The sequence below is a fragment of the Manis javanica genome, chromosome 3 (genome assembly GCF_040802235.1).
Source record: "Manis javanica isolate MJ-LG chromosome 3, MJ_LKY, whole genome shotgun sequence".
Taxonomy (NCBI): Eukaryota; Metazoa; Chordata; class Mammalia; order Pholidota; family Manidae; genus Manis; species Manis javanica.
In genome coordinates, this window is record NC_133158.1 from 2285477 (window position 1) to 2308767 (window position 23291).

At 37.4% G+C, this 23291-nt stretch overlaps 1 protein-coding gene across 10 annotated transcripts in view; it reads left to right on the forward strand.

The window, feature by feature from the left end:
* The window catches only part of DOCK3 (dedicator of cytokinesis 3), a 323372-nt gene that overhangs the window by 74821 nt on the left and 225260 nt on the right, over positions 1-23291 (forward strand). For all 10 annotated transcript variants that reach the window (XR_012128871.1, XM_073230632.1, XM_073230639.1 and 7 more), the window contains exon 3: positions 12805-12845. Coding sequence is in view for 9 of the 10 variants with exons in the window: in XM_073230632.1 (XP_073086733.1) it covers positions 12805-12845 (41 nt within the window). In the remaining variant the exon portion in view is untranslated. The remainder of the gene's footprint in view (positions 1-12804; positions 12846-23291) is intronic.

The window sequence follows — 23291 nt, forward strand, 5'->3', positions numbered from 1 at the left end:
ACCTGCATTTTGATTTGCATTTCATTAATGACTAATAATGTTGAACTCTTTTCATGTCCTTATTGGACTTTTTTATATATTCTTTGGAGAAATGTTTATTTAAATCCTTTGTCCATTAAAAATTAGATATTTATCTTTCTATTTAGTTCTATGAGTTCTTTATATGGTCTTGGTACTGGTCTCTTAGCTTATACTTACAAAAGTTGCAAGTATTTTCTCACACTTTGTGGGTTATAATTTGTACTTTCTTGGTGTCCTTTGAAGCACAAAGCCTTTAATTTTGATGAAGTCAGATTTATCTGTTTTTTCCATTGTTTCTTGTGAATGAAACCGCTGCTTAACCCGGGATCATAAAGATTGATGCCTATGTTTTCTTCTAAGAATCTTTGGCTTTTAAAGACACAAATATTTTAATATCCTCTCTGGCAACTCACATCACCTCACAAATTTATGAAAATTCCTCTAGAGTACAGTAATATTCCCATTCAGTGCTACTGTATAAGGGATAATATATGAAAGTAGAATTTTATTGTCATATAATATGCAGATAATACTGCATTTTTCTGAAAGTGAGGACTTGATTTTCACCCTCACTAGCAGGGTTTGATTGCTTTACATTCTCTTGCCAATACCTGGTATTGTTAGGATAAAAATAAAAGTCCGACCAATGTGGTAGTTGTGAAATTTTATCCGTGTGTGTGTGTGTTTTAGACACGTTATGAAGTATATATAGCATACACAGTAAGAATCATCCTTTTGGAGTTTAGTTTGTGAACGATCTTTTAACCATTACCATAGTCAAGATACAGAACATTTCCATCACCTGCAAATGGAACACTCTGCTCCCTGTGGTAGCCTTCCTTCCTGGCTCCCTTCTCCCAGCCTGGGCAACCACTGATCTATTGTCTGTTTCTCTAGTTTTGTGTTTTCCAGGATGTCATATAAATGAAATACATTATATAGCCTTTGTGTCTGGCTTTTTCACTTTGCATAATGCTTTTAAAATCCACTTATGTAGCATATATCTGTAGCTTGTTCTGAGTATTATTTCATCACATAGGTTTAAAGCAGATTTTATTTATCCATATGGTTGTTGATGGACATTTGATTTGCTTTATTTTTGAAGATTATGACCAACGTTGTTATAAACATTGGGTATGGATTTTATTGTGGACTTTTTTCCCTATTGGGTAAATTCCTAGGAGTGGGATTGCTGGGTCATACAATAAATGCATTTAAAAAAAAGATGACTTTATTTTTTAGAGTAGTTTTAGGTTCACAACAAAACTGAGCAGGAAGTACAGAGAGTTCCCTATAGCCTCTTTTCCCACAGGTGCACAGCCACTGCCACTGTCAAGAACTGCAGCTGGGTGGGTGTATTTGTTACAAATGAAGCTGTGCTGACACGTCAGTATCACCCAAAGTCCATAGCTTACACCAAGGTTCACTCCTGGTGTTGTATATTCTGTTGGTTTGAATAAAAATGTAATGACACGTATCCACCATTATAGTATAATACAGAACAGTTTTGCTGCCTTGAAAATCCTCTCCACCTCGTCACCCGCACAGCCCCTGACCCTTGGCGGCCACTGATCTTTTCACTGTCTTCATGATTTTGACTCCCCCAGAATGTCATGTAGCTGGAATCGTACAGTATGTGGCCTTTTCCGATTGGCTTCTTTCATTTAATAACATGCATTTAAAGTTCCTCCATATCTTTCTGTGGCTTGATAGCTCATTTCTTTTCATCACTGCATACTGTTCCAGTATCAGGATGGACCATAGTTAGTTTATCCATTCACCTACTGAGGAACACAGTTGCTTCCAGGTTTTGCAGTTATGAGTAAAGCTGCTATACACATCTATGTGCAGGTTTTGGGAGGACATAAATTTTCAGCTCACTTGAATAAATACTAAGGGGTGAGACTCATGGGTTGTATGCTAAGAGTATGTTTAGTTTTGCAATACACCACCAAACTGTTTTCCGAAGTGGCTGCACCATTGTGTGTTCCCAGCAGAGTGAGAGTTCCTGCTGCGCCACATCCTCACCAGCATTTGGTGTCAGCATTTGGAATTTGGGCATTCTGATAGCTATGTAATGGTGTCTTGGTGTTGCAATTCCTGAATCACATATGCTCTTGAGAATCTTTTCATGTGCTTATTTACCATTTATATACCTTCTCTCTGGTGAGGTATCTGTTTAGGTCTTAAGCCCATTTTTTAATCAAGTGTGTGTTTTCTTATTGTTAAAATTTAAGAGTTCTTTGTATATTTTAGAAGACAGTCCTTTTTAAAATATCTTCTCCTGGTCTTGGGCTTGTCTTCTCATTCTCTTGACAGGGTCTTTTGCAGAGCAGAAGTTTTACATTTTAGTAAAGTCCAAACTTTGGATTCTTTCTTTGGATTGTGCATTTTGCGTTGTATCTCAAAGGTCATTTCCATACCCAAAGGTCATCTAGATTTTCTCTTATGTTATCTTTAAAGATTCTATAGTTTGTGTTTACATTTAGGTCTATGATCCATGTTGAGTTAATGTTTGTGAAGGGTGTAAGGTCTGTGTCTAGGTTCACTTTTTTGCGTGTGGATGCCCAGGTATCCCAGTGACGTTTCTTTCTTTTTTTCCATTGAAGTATCATAGATATATAATCTTCCATTGGTTTCAAGTATACAACACAGTGGTTCAGCAGTTACCCATATTATTAAATTCTCACCCCACTAGGGTGGTTACTCTCTGTTCACATAGGAAGATGTTACAGAATCATTGGGTGTATTCTCCATGCTGTACTACTATCCCCATGACCAGCTTATATTATGATTAAGAATTTTTGTGCCCCTTTTTCCCCCTCACTCTCCCCATTCTAACCCCTCCCCCATGATAACCACTAGTCCCTTCTCAGTGTCTATGTGTCTTCTCCAGCACCATTTCTTGAAAAGACTGTCTTTTCCCTGTTATATTGCCTTTTCTTCATTGTATCACCTTTGCTCATGAAGATCACTTAACTGTATGTATATGGGTCTATTTCTGTGCTCTCTGTTCTGTTCTGTTAGTCTCTTGGTTCTTTTTCCGGTACCGTCCTGTATTGATCATCACAGGCTCATAGTAAGCCTTGAAGTCGGGTAGTGTCAGTCCTCCAACTTTGTTGTTCTGCAATATTGTGTTGCCTGTTTAGCGTCTTCTGCCTCTCCAGATAAGCTTTAAAATCAGTTTTTCAGTATCTAAAAAGCACTTGCTGAGATTTTTATTGGCACTAGGTTGCCTTTTCACTCTGTTGATGGTGTTTTTTGGTGCACAGAAGTCTTTAATTTGGATGTAGTCCAGTTGATCTGTTTTTACTTTTGCTGCCTTTGTTTTTGGTGTCATATATAAGAAATCACTGTCAAATTGCAATCCCAAATCACGAATATTTTCACTGTTTTCTTCTAAGAGTTTTTATAGCTTTAGTTTCTTAACTGTCTTGTGAAAAGCAAAAGTGTAAAACTTTTATGAAGATTGTGTTACTTACTCTTTTATGGAATGTGCTTAAGAAATCTTTGTCTAACCCTACCTCACAAAAATGTTTTTCTTTTGCTCTTATACAAGTTCTACACTTTTGATTTACCTTCAAATCTATGATACATTGAGGTAATTTTGTATCTAGGAGAAGGTGTGGGTTGAGCTGCGGCTGCTTTTCCTGCTTTTTGTATGTATATCCAGTTGCTTCGGTACCATTTGTTGAAATGACTGTCCTTTCTCCATTGAAGTGCCTTTGCACTTATGTTGAAAACCAGTTGTTCATTTATGTGTGGTTTTATTTCTGGATTTTCCAATCTGCTTAATTAATCATTTAGTCAGTACCACACTGTCTCAATTGAGATAGGTTTATATTGTCTTGAAATCAGGTAGTGTGATTCATTCAGACTTTTTTCTTCCTTTTCAAAATTCCAATGGTCATTTGCTTTTCCATATGAATTTTAGAAAGAACTTGTACCAACCAAAACTTTTGCTGGTATTTTGATAGGGATTGCATTAAATCCGTTGATCAATTTGGGGACAGTTGACATCTTAACAATACTGAGTTTTGCAATTTGTGAACCTGGTAAATCTCTTCATTTATTTATGTCTTTGATTTCCTATGTTCTGCCCTCCTCAGGGGTTGTTAGTTTTCTGGTTTTCACCATGAACGTGGGCTTTTGGTTTTCAAGTTTAACATAGGGCTGTGGGGAGGAAATGGGATAGGGCAAGTTAAAAAGGTCATCGTTCTTATCAAGGTCCAGATTTCTTGAGTGAATACCCTTTGGATTATTTCACATCTTTGGTTTACCTCCAGAGTTCCAAAAAAGTTGACTTTATAGTTTCTGCCAGTGTTCTCATTGCTTTTATCGAGGAGAGGCTTTTTGAGGATCCTTACTCTGCCATACCTGCTGAATCATTCTCTGCTCTGTTTCTTTCTTTTTTCCTATTTATTTATTTATATGCTGTATAAAAAAATTTGGTATCATTAATATACAATCACATGAGCAAAATTGTGGTTACTAGATTCCCCCCATTATCAAGTCCCCACCACATACTCCATTATAGTCACCATCCATCAGCATAATAAGATGTTATAGAAATACTACTTGTGCTATACTGCCTTCCCCGGGCTCCCGCCCCTACATTATGTGTGCTAATCGTAATGCTGCTTTTTCCCCTTATCCCTCCCTTCCCACCCATCCTCCCCAGTCCCTTTCCCTTTGGTAATTGTTAGTCCATTCTTGGGTTCTGTGAGTCTGCTGCTGTTTTGTTCCCTCAGTTTTTGCTTTGTTCTTACACTCCACAGATGAATGAAATCATTTGGTACTTGTCCTTCTCCGCCTGGCTTATTTCACTGAGCATAATACCCTCTAGCTCCATCCATGTTTTTGCAAACGGTAGGATTTGTTTTCTTCTTATGGCTGAATAATATTCCATTGTGTATATATACCACGCCTTCTTTTTTTATAATTGTATTATTATTATTTTTTGGTATCATTAATCTACAATTACATGAAGAACATTATGTTTACTAGACTCCTCTGATCACCAAGTACCCCCCACAAACCCCATTACAGTCACTGTCCACAGCATAGTAAGATGCTGTAAAATCACTACTTGTCTTCTCTCTGTTGCACAGCCCTCCCCATGACCCCCCCACATTATACATGCTAATTGTAATGCCCCTTTCTTTTTCCCCACCCTTATCCCTCCCTTCCCACCCATCCTCCCCAGTCCCTTTCCCTTTGGTAACTGTTAGTCCATTCTTGGGTTCTGTGATTCTGCTGCTGTTTTGTTCCTTCAGTTTTCCTTTGTTCTTACACTCCACGTATGAGTGAAATCATTTGGTACTTGTCTTTCTCCACCTGGCTTATTTTACTGAGCACAATACCTTCTAGCTCCATCCATGTTGTTGCAAACGGTAGGATTTGTTTTCTTCTTATGGCTGAATAATATTCCCTTGTGTATATGCACCACCTCTTCTTTATCCATTCATCTACTGATGGACACTTAGGTTGCTTCCATTTCTTGGCTATTGTAAATAGTGCTGCGATAAACATAGGGGTGCATCTGTCTTTTCCAAACTGGGCTGCTGCATTTTTAGGGTAAATTCCTAGAAGTGGAATTCCTGGGTCAAATGGTATTTCTATTTTAAGCTCTTTGAGGAGCCTCCATATTGCTTTCCACATGTTTGAACTAATTTACATTCCCACCAGCAGTGTAAGAGGGTTCCCCTTTCTCCACAACCTCACCAACATTTTTGTTGTTTGTCTTTTGGATGGTGGTGATCCTTACTGGTGTGAGGTGATATGTCATTGTGGTTTTAATTTGCATTTCTCTGATGACTAGTGATGTGGAGCATCTTTTCATGTGCCTGTTGGCCATCTGAATTTCTTCTTTGGAGAAGTGTCTGTTCATGTCCTCTGCCTGTTTTTTAATTGGATTATTTGCTTTTTGTTTGTTCAGGTGTGGGAGCTCTTTGTGTATTTTGGATATCAACCCTTTATCGGATATGTCATTTATGAACATATTCTCCCATACTGTAGGATGCCTTTTTGTTCTACTGATGGTATCCTTTGCTGTACAGAAGCTTTTTAGTTTGATTTAGTCCCACTTGTTCATTTTTGCTTCTTTTCCCTTGCCTGTGGAGATAATATTCATGAAGAAGTTGCTCATGTTTATGTCCAAGAGAATTTTGCCTATGTTTTTTTCTAAGAGTTTTATGGCTTCATGACTTACGTTCAGGTCTTTGATCCATTTCGAGCTTACTTTTGTGTATCGCATTAGACAGTGCTCCAATTTCATTCTCTTACATGTAGTTGTCCAGTTTTGCCAACACCAGTTGTTGAAGAGGCTATCATTTCCCCATTGTATGTCCATGGCTCCTTTATCGTATATTAATTGGCCATATATGTTTGGGTTAATGTCTGGAGTCTCTATTCTGTTCCACTGGTCTGTGGCTCTGTTCTTGTGCCAGTACCAAATTGTCTTGATTACTGTGGCTTTGTAGTAGAGCTTGAAGTTGAGAAGTGAGATCTCCCCTGCTTTATTCTTCCTTCTCAGGATTGCTGTGGCTATTCGGGGTCTTTTGTGGTTCCATATGAATTTTAGAACTATTTGTTCCAGTTCATTGAAGAATGCTGTTGGTATTTTGATAGGGATTGCATTGAATCTGTAGATTGCTGTAGGCAGGATGGCCATTTTGATATTAATTCTTCCTAGCCAAGAGCATGGGATGGATTTCCATATATTAGTGTCCTCTTTAATTTCTCTTAAGAGTGTGTTGTAGTTTTCAGGGTATAGGTCTTTCACTTCCTTGGTTAATTTTATTCCTAGTTATTTTATTCTTTTTGATGCAATTGTGAATGGAATTGTTTTCCTGATTTCTCTTTCTATTAGTTCATTTTTAGTGTATAGTAATGCAACAGATTTCTGTGTATTAATTTTGTATCCCGCAACTTAGCTGAATTCAGATATTAGATCTAGTAGTTTTGGAGTGGATTCTTTAGGTTTTTTATGTAGAATATCATGTCATCTGCAAACAGTGACAGTTTGGTTTCTTCCTTACCAATCTGGATGCCTTTTATTTCACTTGTGTTGTCTGATTGCCGTGGCTAGGACCTCCAGTAGTATGTTGAATAAAAGTGGGAAGAGTGGGCATCCTGTCTTGTTCCTGATCTTTGGGGTAAAGCTTTCATCTTCTCACTGTTAAGTATGATGTCGGCTGTGGGTTTGTCATATATGGCCTTTATTATGTTGAGGTACTTTCCCTCTATACCCATTTTGTTGAGAGTTATCATGAATGAATGTTGAATGCTTTTCAGCATTCTATGGAGATGATCATGTAGTTTTTGTCCTTTTTGTTGATGTGGATGATGTTGATGGATTTTCTAATGTTGTACCATCCTTGCATCCCTGTGTTGTATCCCCCTGGATCATGGTGTATGATCCTCTTGATGTATTTTTGAATTAGGTTTGCTAAATTTTGTTGAGTACTTTTGCATCTATGTTCATGAGGGATTTTGGTCGGTAGTTTTCTTTTTTTGTGGTGTCTTTGCCTGGTTTTGGTATTAGAGTGATGTTGGCTTCTTGGAATGAGTTTGGAAGTATTCTCTCCTCTTCTATCTTTTAGAACAGTTAAAGGAGAATGGGTGTTGTTTTCTCCAAATGTCTGATAAAATTCAGCAGTAAATCCATCTGGTCCGGGGGTTTTGTTCTTAGGTAGTTTTTTGATTACTGATTCAATTTCATTTATGGTAATTGGTCTGTTTAGATTTCCTGTTTCTTCCTTGGTCAGCCTTGGAAGACTGTATTTTTCTAGAAAGTTGTCCATTTATTCTAGGTTATCCAGTTTTTTAGGTAACAGTTTTTCATAGTATTCTCTCATAATTCTTTGTATTTCTTTGGTGTCCATTGTGATTTTTCCTTTCTCATTTCTGATTCTGTTTATATGTATAGATTCTCTTTTTCTCTTAATAAGTCTGGTTAGGGGTTTATCTATTTTATTTATTTTCTCAAAGAACCAGCTCTTGGTTTCATTAATTTTTTCTGTTGTTTTATTCTTCTCAATTTTATTTATTTCTCCTCTGATCTTTATAATGTCCCTCCTTCTGCTGACTTTGGGCCTCATTTGTTCTTCTTTTTCCAGTTTCAATAATTGTGACTTTAGACTACTCATTTGGGATTGTTCTTCCTTCTTTAAATATGCTTGGATTGCTATGTACTTTCCTCTTAGAACTGCCTTCGCTGTGTCCCATAGATGTTGGGGCTTTGTGCTGTTGTTTTCAGTTGTCTGTGTATATTGCTTGATCTCTGTTTTAATTTGGTCATTGACCCATTGATTATTTAGGAGCATGTTGTTAAGCCACCATGTGTTTGTGAGTCTTTTTATTTTCTTTGTACAATTTATTTCTAGTTTTATACCTTTGTGATCTGAGAAGTTGATTGGTAGAATTTCAATCTTTTTGAATTTACTGAGGTTTTTTTTGTGGCCTAGTATGTGGTCTGTTCTGGAAAATGTTCCATGTGCACTTGAGAAGAATGTGATCCTGCTGCTTTTGGGTGTAGAGTTCTGTAGATGTCTATTAGGTCCATCTGTTCTAGTGTGTTGTTCAGTGCCTCTGTGTCCTTACTTATTTTCTGTCTGGTGGATCTGTCCTTTGGAGTGAGTGGTGTGTTGAAGTCTCCCAGAATGAATGCATTGCATTCTATTTCCTCCTTTAGTTCTGTTAGTATTTGTTTCCCATATGTAGGTGCTCCTGTGTTGGGTGCATAGATATTTATAATGGTTATATCCTCTTGTTGGACTTACCCCTTTATCATTATGTCATGTCCTTCTTTGTCTCTTGTTAATTTCTTTGTTTTGAAGTCTGTTTGTCTGATAGAAGTACTGCAACATCTACTTTTCTCTCCCTATTGTTTACATAAAATATCTTTTTCCATCTCTTGACTTTTAGTCTGTGCATGTCTTTGGGTTTGAGGTGAGTCTCTTGTAAGCAGCATATAGATGGGTCTTGGTTTTTTATTCATTCTCTTACTCTGTGTCTTTTGATTGGTGCATTCAGCCCATTTACATTTAGGGTGATTATCAATATAAATGTACTTATGGCCATTGCAGGCTTCAGATTTGTGGTTACTAAAGGTTCAAGGACAGCTTCTTTACTATCTAACCATCTAACTTCTCACTTATTACACTATTATAAACACAGTCTGATGATTCTTTATTTCTCTCCCTTCTTTTTCTTCCTCCTCCACTCTTTGTATATTAGGTGTTTTATTCTAGACTCTTTTGTATTTCCCTTGACTGATTTCATGTGTAGCTGATTTTATTTTGCATTTAGTTAGTATTGGTTGGTCTACTTTCTTTGCTGTGGTTTTATTTTCTCTGGTGACAGCTATTTAGCCTTAGGTATACTTCCATTTAGAGCAGTCCCTTTGAAACACATTGTAGAGATGGTTTGTGGGAGGTAAATTCCCTCAACTTTTGCTTATCTGGAAATTGTTTAATCCCTACTTCAAATTTGAATGATAACATTGCTGGATACAGTATTCTTGATTTGAAGCCCTTCTGTTTAATTGCATTGAATGTATCTTGCCATTCTCTTCTGGCCTGTATGGTTTCTGCTGAGAAATCTGATGATAGCCTGATGGATTTTCCTCTGTAGGTGATATTTTTTCTCTCTCTGGCTGCTTTTAATACTCTGTCCTTGTCTTTGATCTTTGCCATTTTAATTATCATATGTCTTGGTGTTGTCCTCCTTGGGTCCCTTGTGTTGGGAGATCTGTGGACTTCCATGGTCTGAGAGACTATTTCCTTCCCCAGATTGGGGAAGTTTTCAGCAATTATTTCTTCAAAGACACTTTCTATCCCTTTTTCTCTCTCTTCTTCTTCTGGTACCCCTATAATGCTAACAAACGGAATATTGTTGCGTTTGGATTGATCACACAGTTCTCTTAATATCCTTTCATTCCTAGAGATCCTTTTATCTCTCTTTGCCTCAGCTTCTCTGTGTTCCTGTTCTCTGATTTCTATTCCATTAACAGTCTCTTCCACCACATCCTGTTTGCTCTTAAATCCTTCCATTGTTTGTTTCATTTCTGTTATCTCCTTTCTGAATTCATCCCTTAGCTCTTGAATATTTCTCTGTAGCTCCATCAACATGGTCTTGGCTTTTATTTTGAATTCTTATTCAGAAATATTGGTGATTTCAGTCTCACCAAGCCCTCTCTCTGGTGTTTGAGGGATTTTGGACTGAACAAGGGTTTTCTATGTTTTCATGGCGATGAGAGTGGTTGCTGGTGAGTGGTACATGTGTCAGCTGGGAGAACAAAGTCCCTTCCTGCTTGCCAGTCATCTCGCCTGTCTCTGTTCTCTGTGCCGGTTAACTGCACACAAGGAGGAGCCGCTGGGTTAATCCCCTAACCTGCCATGGGCAGGGTGGCCTTCGAGATTGCCTAGGGCAATAGTGGTGTTCGAAGCCCAGCAGTGCATGTTCTGCTGCAACAGCAAAGCCCTTTGTGCCTCCTGGTCTCTGCGCCCATCTCCACTGTCTGTGCTGGTCAACCTCATGCAGAGAGCAGCCTCTGGGTTAATCCCCTGAGCTGTCATGGGAGGGGTGGCCCTTGGGATGGCCTAGGGCAGTGGCAGGGGTCGCAGTCCAGCTGTGCATGTTCTGTGAGAACAAAGCTCCTTTGTGCTTCCTGGTCTCCGTGCCCTTTCTGTGCCAGTCAACTGTATGCAGGGAGAAGACTCTGGGTCAATCCTCTGAGCTTCCATGGGCGGGGCGTCCCTTGGAATGGCCTAGGGCACTGGAGGGTCGCAGGCCGGCGGCGTGTGTTCTTCCGCGAGATCAGAGCCCCTTCATGCTTCCCGTACCCTACGCCCATCTCTGCTGTCTGTGCTGGTCAACTGCACACAGGGAGCAGCTTCTGGCTTAATCCCCTGAGCTGCTGTGGGTGGGGCAGCCCTTGGGATGGCCTAGGGCTCTGGTGGGTGTTGCAGGAGAGTGGCGTGTGTTCTGCCATGAGAACAAAGCCCCTTTTTGCCTCCTGGACTCTATGCCAGTCTCCGCTGTCTATGCTTGTCAACTGTACACAGGGAGCAGCCTCTGAGTCTGGGCCGGTTAGCCACATGCAGGGAGAAGCCTCTGTGTTAAGCTGTGTGTTTGCTGTAGGCGGGGCTGCTCCCCGGCTGTTCCACAGCAATGGCAGGTCAGCTGGTTAGCTTGCAGTGCCAGCGGTGGGGAAGGAATGACAGGCTGCTTATTGCCATGAGGGGCTTTGGAGCTTCAATTGCCACCCAGGGAGTAGGGAGCCTGAAGTTCCTTAAAGTTCCCAGCCTTCTGGGCTGAGTGTGCCAGAACAATTTTGTCCACCTGTTAAACCCTTGTCCCTTTAAGACTTTTAAAGTGCCTGCTTTTCTTTTGTCCCAGGGCAGCCTGCTGTGGGAACCTGTTCACAGTCTTAGTCTCGATTTTGCTTTCCTGCTCCTCTAATTTCCAGAGCACCATGCAGTGTATATCTGTGCTCCCGGTGCAGATTACTAGGGCTGGTTATTTAGCAGTCCTGTGCTTCCACTCCCTCTCTGCTCTGATTGTTTTCCTCCTGCCGGTGAGCTGGGGTGGGGGGAGTTCTCAGGTCCTGCCCGGTCACGGCTTCGTATCTGACCCTTTTCCATGAGATGTTGGATTCTCGCAGATGTAGCCTGGCTCGTGTACTGTAACTTCTGGTCAGTCTTTTAGGAATAGTTGTATTTTCTGTATTTTCAAAATATATATGTTTATTGGAGGAGATTTCTGCCACCCTACCCACACTGCCATCTTGAGAATCTCTGTTCTGTTTTTTAAGATACTATAAAGTATCATCTTGGAAAGTTGTCACTTTTTTTTTTAATAAATGACGTTACCAATACTCTGAAGGTGTAAATTGAGTCATTCAAATTTATAATCTCAGCTGTTCTGCTAAATAGAAGCAAGAATTCTTTTAATTATTTGTTATTTCAGAGGAGGGAGAAATTCATTCTTTTCATCATAGCTTTCTGGTGAGATTGAAAGGTTAATACATGGCACAACCTCTCAATTCCAATACATCGAATTAAGAACAATAAACTCATTAATATTAGCTATTATCAGTGTCTCTTTATTTTCTTCATCTTCCTCCTTTAAATAAAATCTTGGCTTCCCCTTCTACTCCTTGGAGTTGTTTCCTCTTAAATCCATGTAGAGAAACTATAGCAAAACTCTGAAAATAATAGATTGCAATTGAGAGAAGGTTATAATAACATTTCCTTTCTCCTAAAGTTTGTATTGTGTAATTGAAACTTTCATTATTATTGCTGTGTATGAATGCTGAGTGGGAATAAATGAAACATGGATGTCAACTTTAGCAGCTGGAAAGCCAAGAAATGAGAGTAGTGTAGGTTAGTGCATGGGAGAGTGAGTGAGTCCAGGAAGCAGAGTCTGGCCTGTACTCCCTGTCTGCTGCCAAAGAAGATTCGATTTAGACATTTTCCTGCACTTGACAATTTCATCAGGGAGTTTTCATGGAGTTGAATTACATCTCTTCTGAGCTCTTCTCTAAATTTTGTGTCTTACTCAGTTGAAAAGGCTTTGTGCTTTATGATGAAAAATGGGAATGTTATGTTTACACTAAGACAGTTCCTTTTGGAGGAAACTATTCCTAATAAAGGCACAGTGAGTGTGCCTGTATTAGAAAGTTTTGCATTAATTAATTTTTCCCTAAAACTACTCATAGTAAGTCTACAGAAAATGATGGCAATGTGATTTTTATATCTTTTGTTTGCTTTATTTTAGGTTGGTATAGAGGAGTTTCAACAAGAAAGCCAAATGTGAAGGTATGGAAAAGTTTATTGTTACCTTTTCTAATGTAGGAAACTGGCTAGTATGTTTGTGGTATAGACACAATTCTTACTAGTCCATCTTTTTATCTTTTTCCTTTAGAGAACTGCATCAGATTTTTTTTTAAAGGATAGACAATGCATGTATAGTCATTGCTGCAAAGCTTATTTTGGAGAAGTCTGTTGAAGACGTTTAATATTTTTTCCTTCAAATATTTGATAAGTAATTTGAGTTATTTATAGGCCTACTCCTGTGGAGCTGTGTAGTTAGATGAATTTATTTCTAAAATACAAAATGGAAATACTTTTCAAATAATGTTTAATGATCAATGTCTTGTTAATCATTAAATAATCATAGTATATTTTTAAAAATATGAATTTAAAAAAGAGTTGTAAAGTGCAGAATACTAATTTTATGAACTAGATTTTATGTGTTTATTAGATTACCAATACATTTAGGAGTATTCTTCTCTAGTAATGTAGCATCATCTTTCTGCTTACTCTTTCATGTCCTCAATTTTACCAAGCTTTCTTATGTTTTCTCTGTAGCTTAATATTTAATGTATTATGCCTTTTCTTGTAGAGAAAAATACTAAATCATCACATTATTTTTATTAAAGAAGAAAATTGTTCAGAGTTCTGACCATTATTCTTGCCAGCAGAATCATTCATTTTGTTAGTTTTTAAGGTAATGATTATAGGAAGGCAATGTTTTCGGATTTTCATTCCTTATTGCTAGGGCCTCTCATCCTTAGCCCTACTGACATCTTGGGTGAGATGGCTCTTTATTGTGAGGGGCCATCTGTGCATTATGACATGTTCAGTAGCATATGTGACCTCTACTCATGAGGTCAGTAACATCGCCCTCAAACTGGGACAATGGAAAATGTCTTCAGATGCTGCTGGAGACCACCTGCTTAGGGTGGTGATGGTAAAATTGCCCTGCTTGAGAACCACTGTTCATTCCCTTATGTAAATGAGAAATAATATAAATGATTGGAAATCTATAATTTGTGATATTACATATTATTTATTTATTTTTAGTGATATTTGTGATCTTGGCCAACTTACTACCTTGCTTCTGATAACTAGTGTTTGGCTATCAGTGTGCAGGCAGTGGTCATTGAAATTATTGTGCCTTTGTGATTAAAATATGGAATGGATGCATAGTTGAAAACCTTGTTGAGTGAGACATTAAGTGATACCCTTAAACTGTTACTGTTACTGTAAAAGGTGCCCCAAAATGTAGTGAATTACACTAATCACCATTTTATCTCTAATGATTCTTTGCCTTGACTGGCGTCACCTGGGAGTTATTCTGGTACATGTGATGTCACCTGTGGCTACAGTCACCTGGGGGCTCAGGTGGCTAAAATGTCCAAGAGGGTTTATTCACACGTCTGGCATCTTAGCAGGGAGGGCCGGAAGCCTGTCTTCAGCTGGATCATGAAATAACAAGGCTTCTCCATGTAGTCTCAAGGTCTCTACTTCATGTGGCTTCTCCAGCAGGAGAATCAAAGTTCTATTTTAGAGTTAGAAAAGTGCTTAGCATCCCATACCTGTTTTTAAAATTTCTTCCTACAGCAAAGGTGTTTAGAGTCTGTGGCAGAGGCCATTTTGTGATTAATCTTAGCAATGATTTGATGAAATAATCAAAATGAGGAAATAAGTTATACTAATTTAAAGTGTTACAGCTCATTTTGTCCCATCAGACTCCTTTAATTTCTTTGCTGTGGGCTAATGTGATACTTCTGAGATTGTGTATTTTGGTAATACCAACTCCATTCTAGAATCTTCGGTTATGTTAGCTTTTATTAATGACACTTAGTCTTGTATCTCTTAATAGCTTGTTTTTATGTTCTTAAACTTTAAAAAATCAATAGATGGAAAGAGGATATTAGTAATTTCATTTCGTTTCCATGGCAGTGATAAGTTGTGGACCCATGCAGGAAATTCTTTAGTGTTAAATTGATTTAAAAAATTGATTAAAAATTGATTTAAAAAATTAAAATGATTAAAAAAGTGTATATCTTTTATTTGCCTTATTATTATGGTCACAGTAAGCAAAAATTTCAATAGGTTTTTCATAGCTATTAGTGGTCTCAGAAATAAAAAGGTGACTTGTTAAAGTATGTCTTTAGTAATGTAAGACTTATACAACTAATAAAATAAAACTTGATATAGGTTGAATAAAATATCTTAACTAGATAGCAAAAAGAGCATTCAGAAATACTAGTAAGTGATAAAACATTTCTTTCTATAAAACAGTTTTTAAGAAAACTCAAAACTTCATCATTTATACCTTGTAGAAACACATAACATTCAGAAGGAAAAACTCGGGTGATTATAAAATACTCTTTCAGTTATATATTTTTGTGACTACATATTAAAATTGTACAGTTTAAAAGAATCAGAATACACAGGACATATATACTACTAAATTTATGCTAAATGATTTGAGAATGATAGTTTTCTGTCTTTTGCATTTGTTGAAGAGTTTATTTTTGCAGCATACATTTGTAGGGTAAAACTTATTTTGGCTTTATAATTTTAGAAACCGAAAGTTTTTGAAACATAGTATTAGCTTCTGTTTTGAAATGTCATGTTATATACTTGTTAGGCTTGCCATAATATTAGCTTTCTTAAAAGCATACATAAAGAATTAAAGGGTAAGAGAGTAAGATGAAATTAAGAAAAAGTACAACAGATATTGGATAATTTTTTGCTTTTTATAAAACATATGCTCAAGAGGGGAAAGAATAAAATTTGAGTTTATTTACTGCCATTTTGTGGTTTTAGAATCAGCTTTTATACAGAAATTGTCAACTAGATACTCAGAATACTGCCAGATAGGAACACAGGGCATTATAGACTGTTTTGCATAGCAAAAACAGAGATATAGAGGCTTGAAATTGCAAGTTATGTTTAGGGAATGACAAATAGTCCAAACTGGCTAGAGCATAATGCAGGAGGGTGATGGGTAAGGCAGGACAGATAGGCTGGATCTGTATTTAAAGAGTCTTTCATGCCAAATAATAAAATGAATGGTAAGGAATTTGGATTATGTCTTTCTGGCAATAGGGAATCTGTCATTTAGCAGAGGCACAAACCTACTTTTGCCACACAGTGTAACTACAAAATAGTTTATTGGAGAAATGGTAAACATCTGTTGAAGATACATGTTGAAGCATTTATAGATGATTTCTGAAATTTGCTGTAACATACTGCGTTGGGTAGAAAGGTGTATTTGGAGATTAATGAATCAAGATTGGAAAAATGTTGATAATTGTTGAAGCTGTGTGATGGGTTCTTGGGGGTTCAGTATATTTGTCTAATTTTGTAATTAGACATTTGAAATGGGGATAACATCCGTTATTTCATAGAATTGTTATGATGAATCAATGAGCTTATATGAATCTCTTAGCACAGTGCCTTGCACATGATGATAGCACGATAAATACTTGCTCCTGTTGCTGTCTCAACTACTACTGTGATAGCACAGGGCTGAGAACGAGACCTTACAGACTGCCGACACCTTGAAGGGCAGAAAGAGAGGAACAGCACAAAGAGACTGGGAAATGGAGGTCATGGTTGGCTAAGAAGAAGGAAACTTCTAAAAAATGGTAATTAATGATTTCAGGCACTGTGGAGTAGCCTCCGGAACAGGTACAGAGTAGGGACAATGGAATGTTTGACGATTAGAAGGCCGCTGGTGATTGTTGAGAGAATCCCATTTAATGGGATGATAGTGGCAGAAAGCCAGAGTCCTAGTGAGTTCATGATCAAGAGAGAAGATTAGGCAAGTTCCCACCACAGAAGAAAGTAGATGCAGATTCTATGGTATTAGGTTGTAGTGGTGGCTTTGGAAGAGGAAGACTGATGAACATTTTAAATTTGGTTTATGTAAAATTCTGGGAAATGCTAATAATTTATGTCTTAAACCGGTTCAGTGGTTGATTGCAAAGAGTGTTGAAGGGAGGATTGGTTACAAACAGATGGGAAACTTCTGCTGATGATGCAGATTTCATTATTTCACTTGTGCTCATGGTTTTACCTGTGTAGGTATATGCCAAGGGTATCAGATTTTATACATTACGTATGTGCAGTTTGTCAGCTATACCCCAATAAAATAGTAAAAAATCATTAAATGGTTTTTACATCAAACCCTGAAGATGTGATTTCACATTCACTCAGAGTTATTTCAGTTTTTCAGTTTACTTTCTGGCTGTGGTGGTTGATTTTGATGTAGAGTTGGTCAAATTCCAAGTCATACTGAGATATAGTCTAATGATTTTTTTTTAAATGAAGGAGAACTCTAGTTATTATCAGTAGCAGTCCTCCTAACTGAAAACTTGTTGAAAATGTACTTTTATCATTGTTATTCAGTACTGAAATGTTGTGAGTTTGTCATCTGGAATTTCCATAGTAGTCACATTTTAAGTGTACTCCACTGATGGGCATTGTCATCAGCAGGTTTGTGTTGTTTTAGGCGAAAGATGAAGGAAGTGAAGGCTAGGAGAGATTTTGTGTCAGGCACTTGTTGTGTTTGGAGGTCCTCAAGACCACCCCTAGGCTTGAAGGTTTCCTGTGAGGACCCACAGGACTCATTCCACAGTGGTTCTCATGGCTATGAATTGTGATAGTGAGAGAGTACAAGTCAAAGTCAGTAAAGGGTAAAAGTACATGGGATAAAGTCTGGGGACACCAGGCATGAGGTCCTCTCCCATTGGAGTCACACAGGACAAGCTTAATTACCCAACCACACTGTGACACATGTGGGATGTTGTCAGCCAGAGAAACTTGTTTGACACGCAGCACCCTGAGGTGTTTCCAGGCACTGGTCAAGTAGGCAGCCTCTGCCTACCATGTGACAAAATTCCAGACTCCTGGAAGGAAAGCATAAACCCATATTGTTTGTCCAAATAGTGTAGGCACAGTGAGCAGTTCTTACCGGTGACTGGTGCAAACTCTACCAGAATTTAAGTTTTAAGTATCAGAGTTTTGATTGGCCTCTGTTTTCAGCAATACTTGTCATTTACAGTCTTTTTAATTTTAGCCTTTCTAATGGGTGAGCCAGTGATATTTTCTGGTGGTTTTAATTTTTATTTACCTAATGACGAAAGAACACCTTTTCAAATGTTTATTTGTCTTTCATGTCATTTTTCTGTGAAATGTATGTTCATATCTTTCACCCATATTTTATAGGGTGGTTTTTTTTCTGAGTCAATACGAATTCTTTATTTTGAATGCAAGTCCTTATAAATACATTCTTTAAGAATGGGGCTTGCCTTTTCTGTGTTCTAAAGAGTGGATTTTAATTTTGAGGAAATCAAATTTCTCATTTAAATTTTTCTTGTTTATGGTTTGGCTTATGTTCTCCTTTGAGTGTTCCCGGATGTTTCTCTTCCTGGTCGGGGCGAGGGGCTGTGGCTGTCTTGCTGACACTGGCGAGAAAGCCCGCAGGGCGTCTTCACAGCACAGCGCTGAGTTGTCCTGCCGCCCTAGGGCCTCTACAGCCTTCATGAACCCATGTGTTCACTGAGTTCTTTCCTCTCTGGCCTATTAGAACTTTCTCATAATTGGTTTGTTCTGATTTTCTATTTCCTCTTGATTCATTCTCAATGGGCTGTATGTTTCTAGGAATTTGTCCATTTCTTCTAGGTTAGATTGCTTGCTGATGTAGTTCATAGTAGTCTCCTATGCTTCCTTGTATTTTTGTTTTATCAGTCGTACTGTCTCTTTCATTTTCAATTTTATTTGATTATTTTCTCTTATTTTCTTTGTTAGTCTAGCTAAGGTTTTGCAATTTTGTTTATATTTTCAAATATCTAGGTCTTGACTTCATTGATCTTTTCAATTTTTTTCTTTTGTCTATTTCACTGAGTTTTCCTCTGATCTTTATATATCCTTTGCTAATTTTCTTAATTCATTCTTCTTTTTCTAGTTTCTTGAGGTATAAAGTTAGGTTTTTTGAGATTTTTCTTTTTTTCTTAATGTAGGCATTTATCACAATAAAATTCCCTCTTAGGACGACTGCTTTTTCTGCATCCTATAAGCTGTGACATATTATGTTTCCTTTTTTGTTTGTCTTAAGATATTTTTTGATTTCCCTTTTGATTTCTTCTTTGACCCATTGGTTCAAGAATGTGCTGTATAATTTCCACGTATTTGTAAATTTTCCAGCTTTGTTCTGTGTTGATTTCTAGTTTCATACCATTGTGGTTAGAAAAGATAATTGATGTGATTTCACTTTTCTTGAGTTTGCTAAAACATATATTTTGTGGGATAACATGTTATCTGTCCTGGAGAATATTTCAGGTGTGCTTGAGAAGAATGTGTATCCTGCTGCTGTTAGATGGAATGTTCTGAATATGTCTGTTAGGTTCATTTGGTCTAAAGTATAATTTTAGTGTAATGATTTCTTACTGATTTTCTGGTTTTACGATCTGTCCATTGTTCAGAGTAGGGTATTGAACTCCCTTACTATTTGTGTGTTGTGTATGTCTCCTTTTAGATCTGTTAGTCTTTGGTTAATATATTTAGGTGTTCTGTTGTGTGGCTGTGTATATGTTTACATATATTGTATGTTGTATCCTTCACCTCTTTGTCTTTAACTTGTCTTTTTTTTGACTTGATGTCTCTTGACTGATAAAATTATAGCTACCCCTGCACTCACTCTTCTGGTTTACATTTGCAAGGATTATACTTTTCTCCTTTTCTTTGAACCTATGTTTGTAGGCAGCATGTAGTTGGGTTATATTTTTTTAATCATTCAATGACTGCATGCCTTTTGATTGGAGGAGTTAATCTATTTACATTTAAGTAATTTTTGCTAGGTAAGAACTTACTAATGCCACCTGCTGTTTTCTGACTCTGTAGTTCTGTTGTCCCTTCTTTTGTTGTTATCCTGTGCAAATTGATGATTTTATGTAGTGGTATGGTTTGTGGTTTGATGTCTTTCTCTTTATTTTTTGTATATCTAAGATTTTTCTTTGCCATGAGGCTTACATAAAACATGCAGTGTATTTTATGTTGATAGCATCTTAACTTCAATGCCATATGTAAATTCTACCTTATTACTCCTACCAAACTATTTATGTTTTTGATGCCACAGTTTCCATCTTTTTTTATAGTGTATGTCCTTTAATCAGTTATTATACTTATAGTTATTTTTAATACTTTTGTCCTTTAACCTTTATACTAGAGTTAATTAATATGATACCACATTAATATTAGAATATTCTGAATTTGACTATAAATTTACCTTTACCAGTGTGTTTTGTATTTTCATACATTTTTATGTTACTAATTAATATCCTTTGATTTCAGCTTGAAGAACTCCTTTCAGCATTTCTTATAAGGCAGGTCTAGTCATGATAAACTCTCTCAGTTTTTGTCTTGGGAAGTCTTTATCTCTCCTTAATTTTTGAAGGACATCTTTGCCAGGTAAAGTATTCTTAGTTGGTGTTTTTTTTTTTTCTCAGTACTTTGAATATATTATCCCACTCTCTCCTGGGATTCTGCTGTTAGCTTTATGGGGGTGACCTTGTAAGTTACAAACTTTTTCTGGCTGCTTTTGAAATTCTCTTTGTTTTTGATTTTAGTAAGTTTTATTCTAATGTATCTTAGAATTGATCTTTTTGGGTTGAATATTTTTGAAAGGGAACCTAGCTTCATGAACTTGGATATCCAAGTCTTTCCCCAGATTATTTCTTTTAATTTATTTCTTTAAATAAGCCTTCTGTACCTTTCTTCTTCCCCCATTCTTCTGGAACTGCAGTCATGCACAGATTGTTTCTCTTGATGGTATTGTATAATTCACATGGACTTTCTTCACTTTTTTTCATTCTTTTTTCTTTGTTTTCTTCTGACTGGATAATTTCAAAGTTCTTATCTTCATTTTCATTAATTTTCTCCTTGGTCAAGTCTATTTTCTCATTCTTATTTGAATTTTTCATTTAATTCACTGTAATCTTCAGCTCCAGAGTTTGTTTGGTTCTTTTTTATGATTTCTGTGTATCTGTTAATCTTGTTTTATTTTTTGACTTTGTTGAATGCTCTTTCTGTAGCTCTTTTCTTGTAGATCTCTGAGCTTATTTAAAACAACTGTTTTGAATTCTTTGTTGGGCAAATCACAGATGTGTTTCTTTGGTACTGGTTACTGGAAAATTACTGTGTTCCTTTGGTAGTATCATTCCCTTTATTTTTCATGTTCCTTGGAGCCCTGCATTGCTGTCTTTGCATCCTTTGGTGGCTGGAACAGTCACCTCCTCCTCCATTTTTATTGACTGTTCGGTAGAGAAATACCTTCTGTCAGCCCTGCTGGCTATTCTGAGCCTTTCTTAGATCTTTGCTATTGATGCACTTGTTCTACAATTCTTGTTTCCTTTCTGGGTGGAATCCTTATGTTTATATGCTTTCTCTCAATCCTGCAAAGTCAGACCAGTTGCTCACGGCCTCTTGTTTGCTTTGCCTAGGGTAGTGCTGGATGCTCAAGTTTGTGCTCTTGAGCAGATGTGAGTAGCTTTCTGCGTGTGCTTAGTAGCTGCCTGCAAAAACTTGCACTCATTGCTACCGCTTGGGGGCACACACAGGGAACTGACTATGGAGTTGGGGAGTTTATGGGGGTGTGTGCAGAGCTTTGGGGGTGTCTGTAGGCCAGCTGGGGAGATCTGTAGGGGAGGTGTCCCCACTGACTCATGGACAAGCTTCCTGATGGAGTCTGAAGTGGTTGGTAGGAGCCACATCCTTGTGCTGCCCTTTGAGAGCCCTGGCTGCTGTTCTAACCCCTCCCCGCCCCCACCAGTTGTACAGCAGACCTCAGTATTCTGGGTGGATCGAGAAAGAGGTGGGCTTCCTCACCAGCGTGCCATATAGCTGGGGAAGACAGGTGTCCACTCACACGTGCTCACTTCCCCCAGGGAGAAACCATAGGCTGAGAAGTCTCTCTGGTCTGTACTGTGCTGCCTTGTGAAAAGGATGATGCGGGTAGCATGGATATGTTCTTCACACCCTCTTCAGTGGGTCCAGTCTCAAATATTTTTTTTCTGCAGTGCTATGCTGGAACTTTTCCACTGGCCTTCCGGACTTCCACAAAGCCTCCTTTGTTCATGGTTGATTGTTGAAATCAGGGTTCTTTGGTGGTAAAATAGAAAATTCTGACATTTTGCTTACCTCACTCCTCTGTGATTCTACTGGTACTCTGAGAGTTTTATTTATTTATTTATTTTTAGTAGTTTATTAAGGTATGATTGATATACACTCTTATGAAGGTTTCACATGAAAAAACAATGTGGTTACTACATTACCCATATTATCATGTCCCCACCCACACCCCAATGCAGTCAGTGTCCATCAGTGCAGCAAGATGCCACTGAGAGTTTTATTTTTATCATGAATTGGTATTGGGTTTTGTCATGCTCTTTCTGTATTAAAATTATGTGATTTTCCTTCTTTAGATTATTAATATGGTAGGTTACATTGATTTTTGAATATTGAAAATGCCTTGCATCCCTAAAATAAACTTCATGTTGCATAGCTCTTCTTATCTATTGCTAAATATATGTGCTCTGTTTGTGTGTGTAGAGCCTTTCATTGTGTTCCTTTGCTATCACCGTTCTGGTGTCTGTGTAATAGCCCATCTAACTCCTGATACCAATGACTGTGTCTTCTCTCTTCTTTTCTTTGTTAGGCTTGCTAGAATTTAGTCAGTTTAATTGATCTTTTCAAAAACTAGCTTTGTAATTCATCAGTTTTCTCTGTTCTTCTGTTTTTAATTTTATTGATTTCTATTAATCATTTTCCTTTCTGCCTGCTTTGGTTTTATTTTGCTTTTCTATTTCTAGGTTCTTGAGGAGGGAACTTAGATTATTGATCTGCCATTTTCTTCTTTAATAATATATACATTTAATATCAATAATTTCCCTTTCAACACTTCTTCACTGACATCTCACAAATTTTGATAATTATATTCTCATTTTCATTCAGCTCAGTGTAATTTTTTATTTGGTCTGAGAATTCCTCTTTGATGCTGTGATTATTTAGAAATATTTTTTTAATTTCTAAGTATTTGGAGATTTTCTTATTTTGTGTTACTGGTTTCCAGTTTGATTTCATTGTGGTTGGAGAAAACATTCTGTGTATGATTTCAATTATTTTAAATTTGTTGACATTTGTGGTTTTGCCCAGGATTTAATCTGTCTTGGCAGATGTCCTGTGAGCACTTGAAAAGAATGTGCACCTGCTGTTGTTGAGTGTTTTCTGAATGCTGGGGGTTTCTCTTGGTGGATGGTGTTGCATTCTTTATCATTGTTGTTTTTCTATCTAGTTGTTCTGTAAGTCTCTATAATTGTGGACCTATTTTCATTTCTATCAATTTTGCTTCACATATATCTAGCTCTGTTGTTAAGTGCATACATATTTTGATTGCTGTGTAGTCTTGGT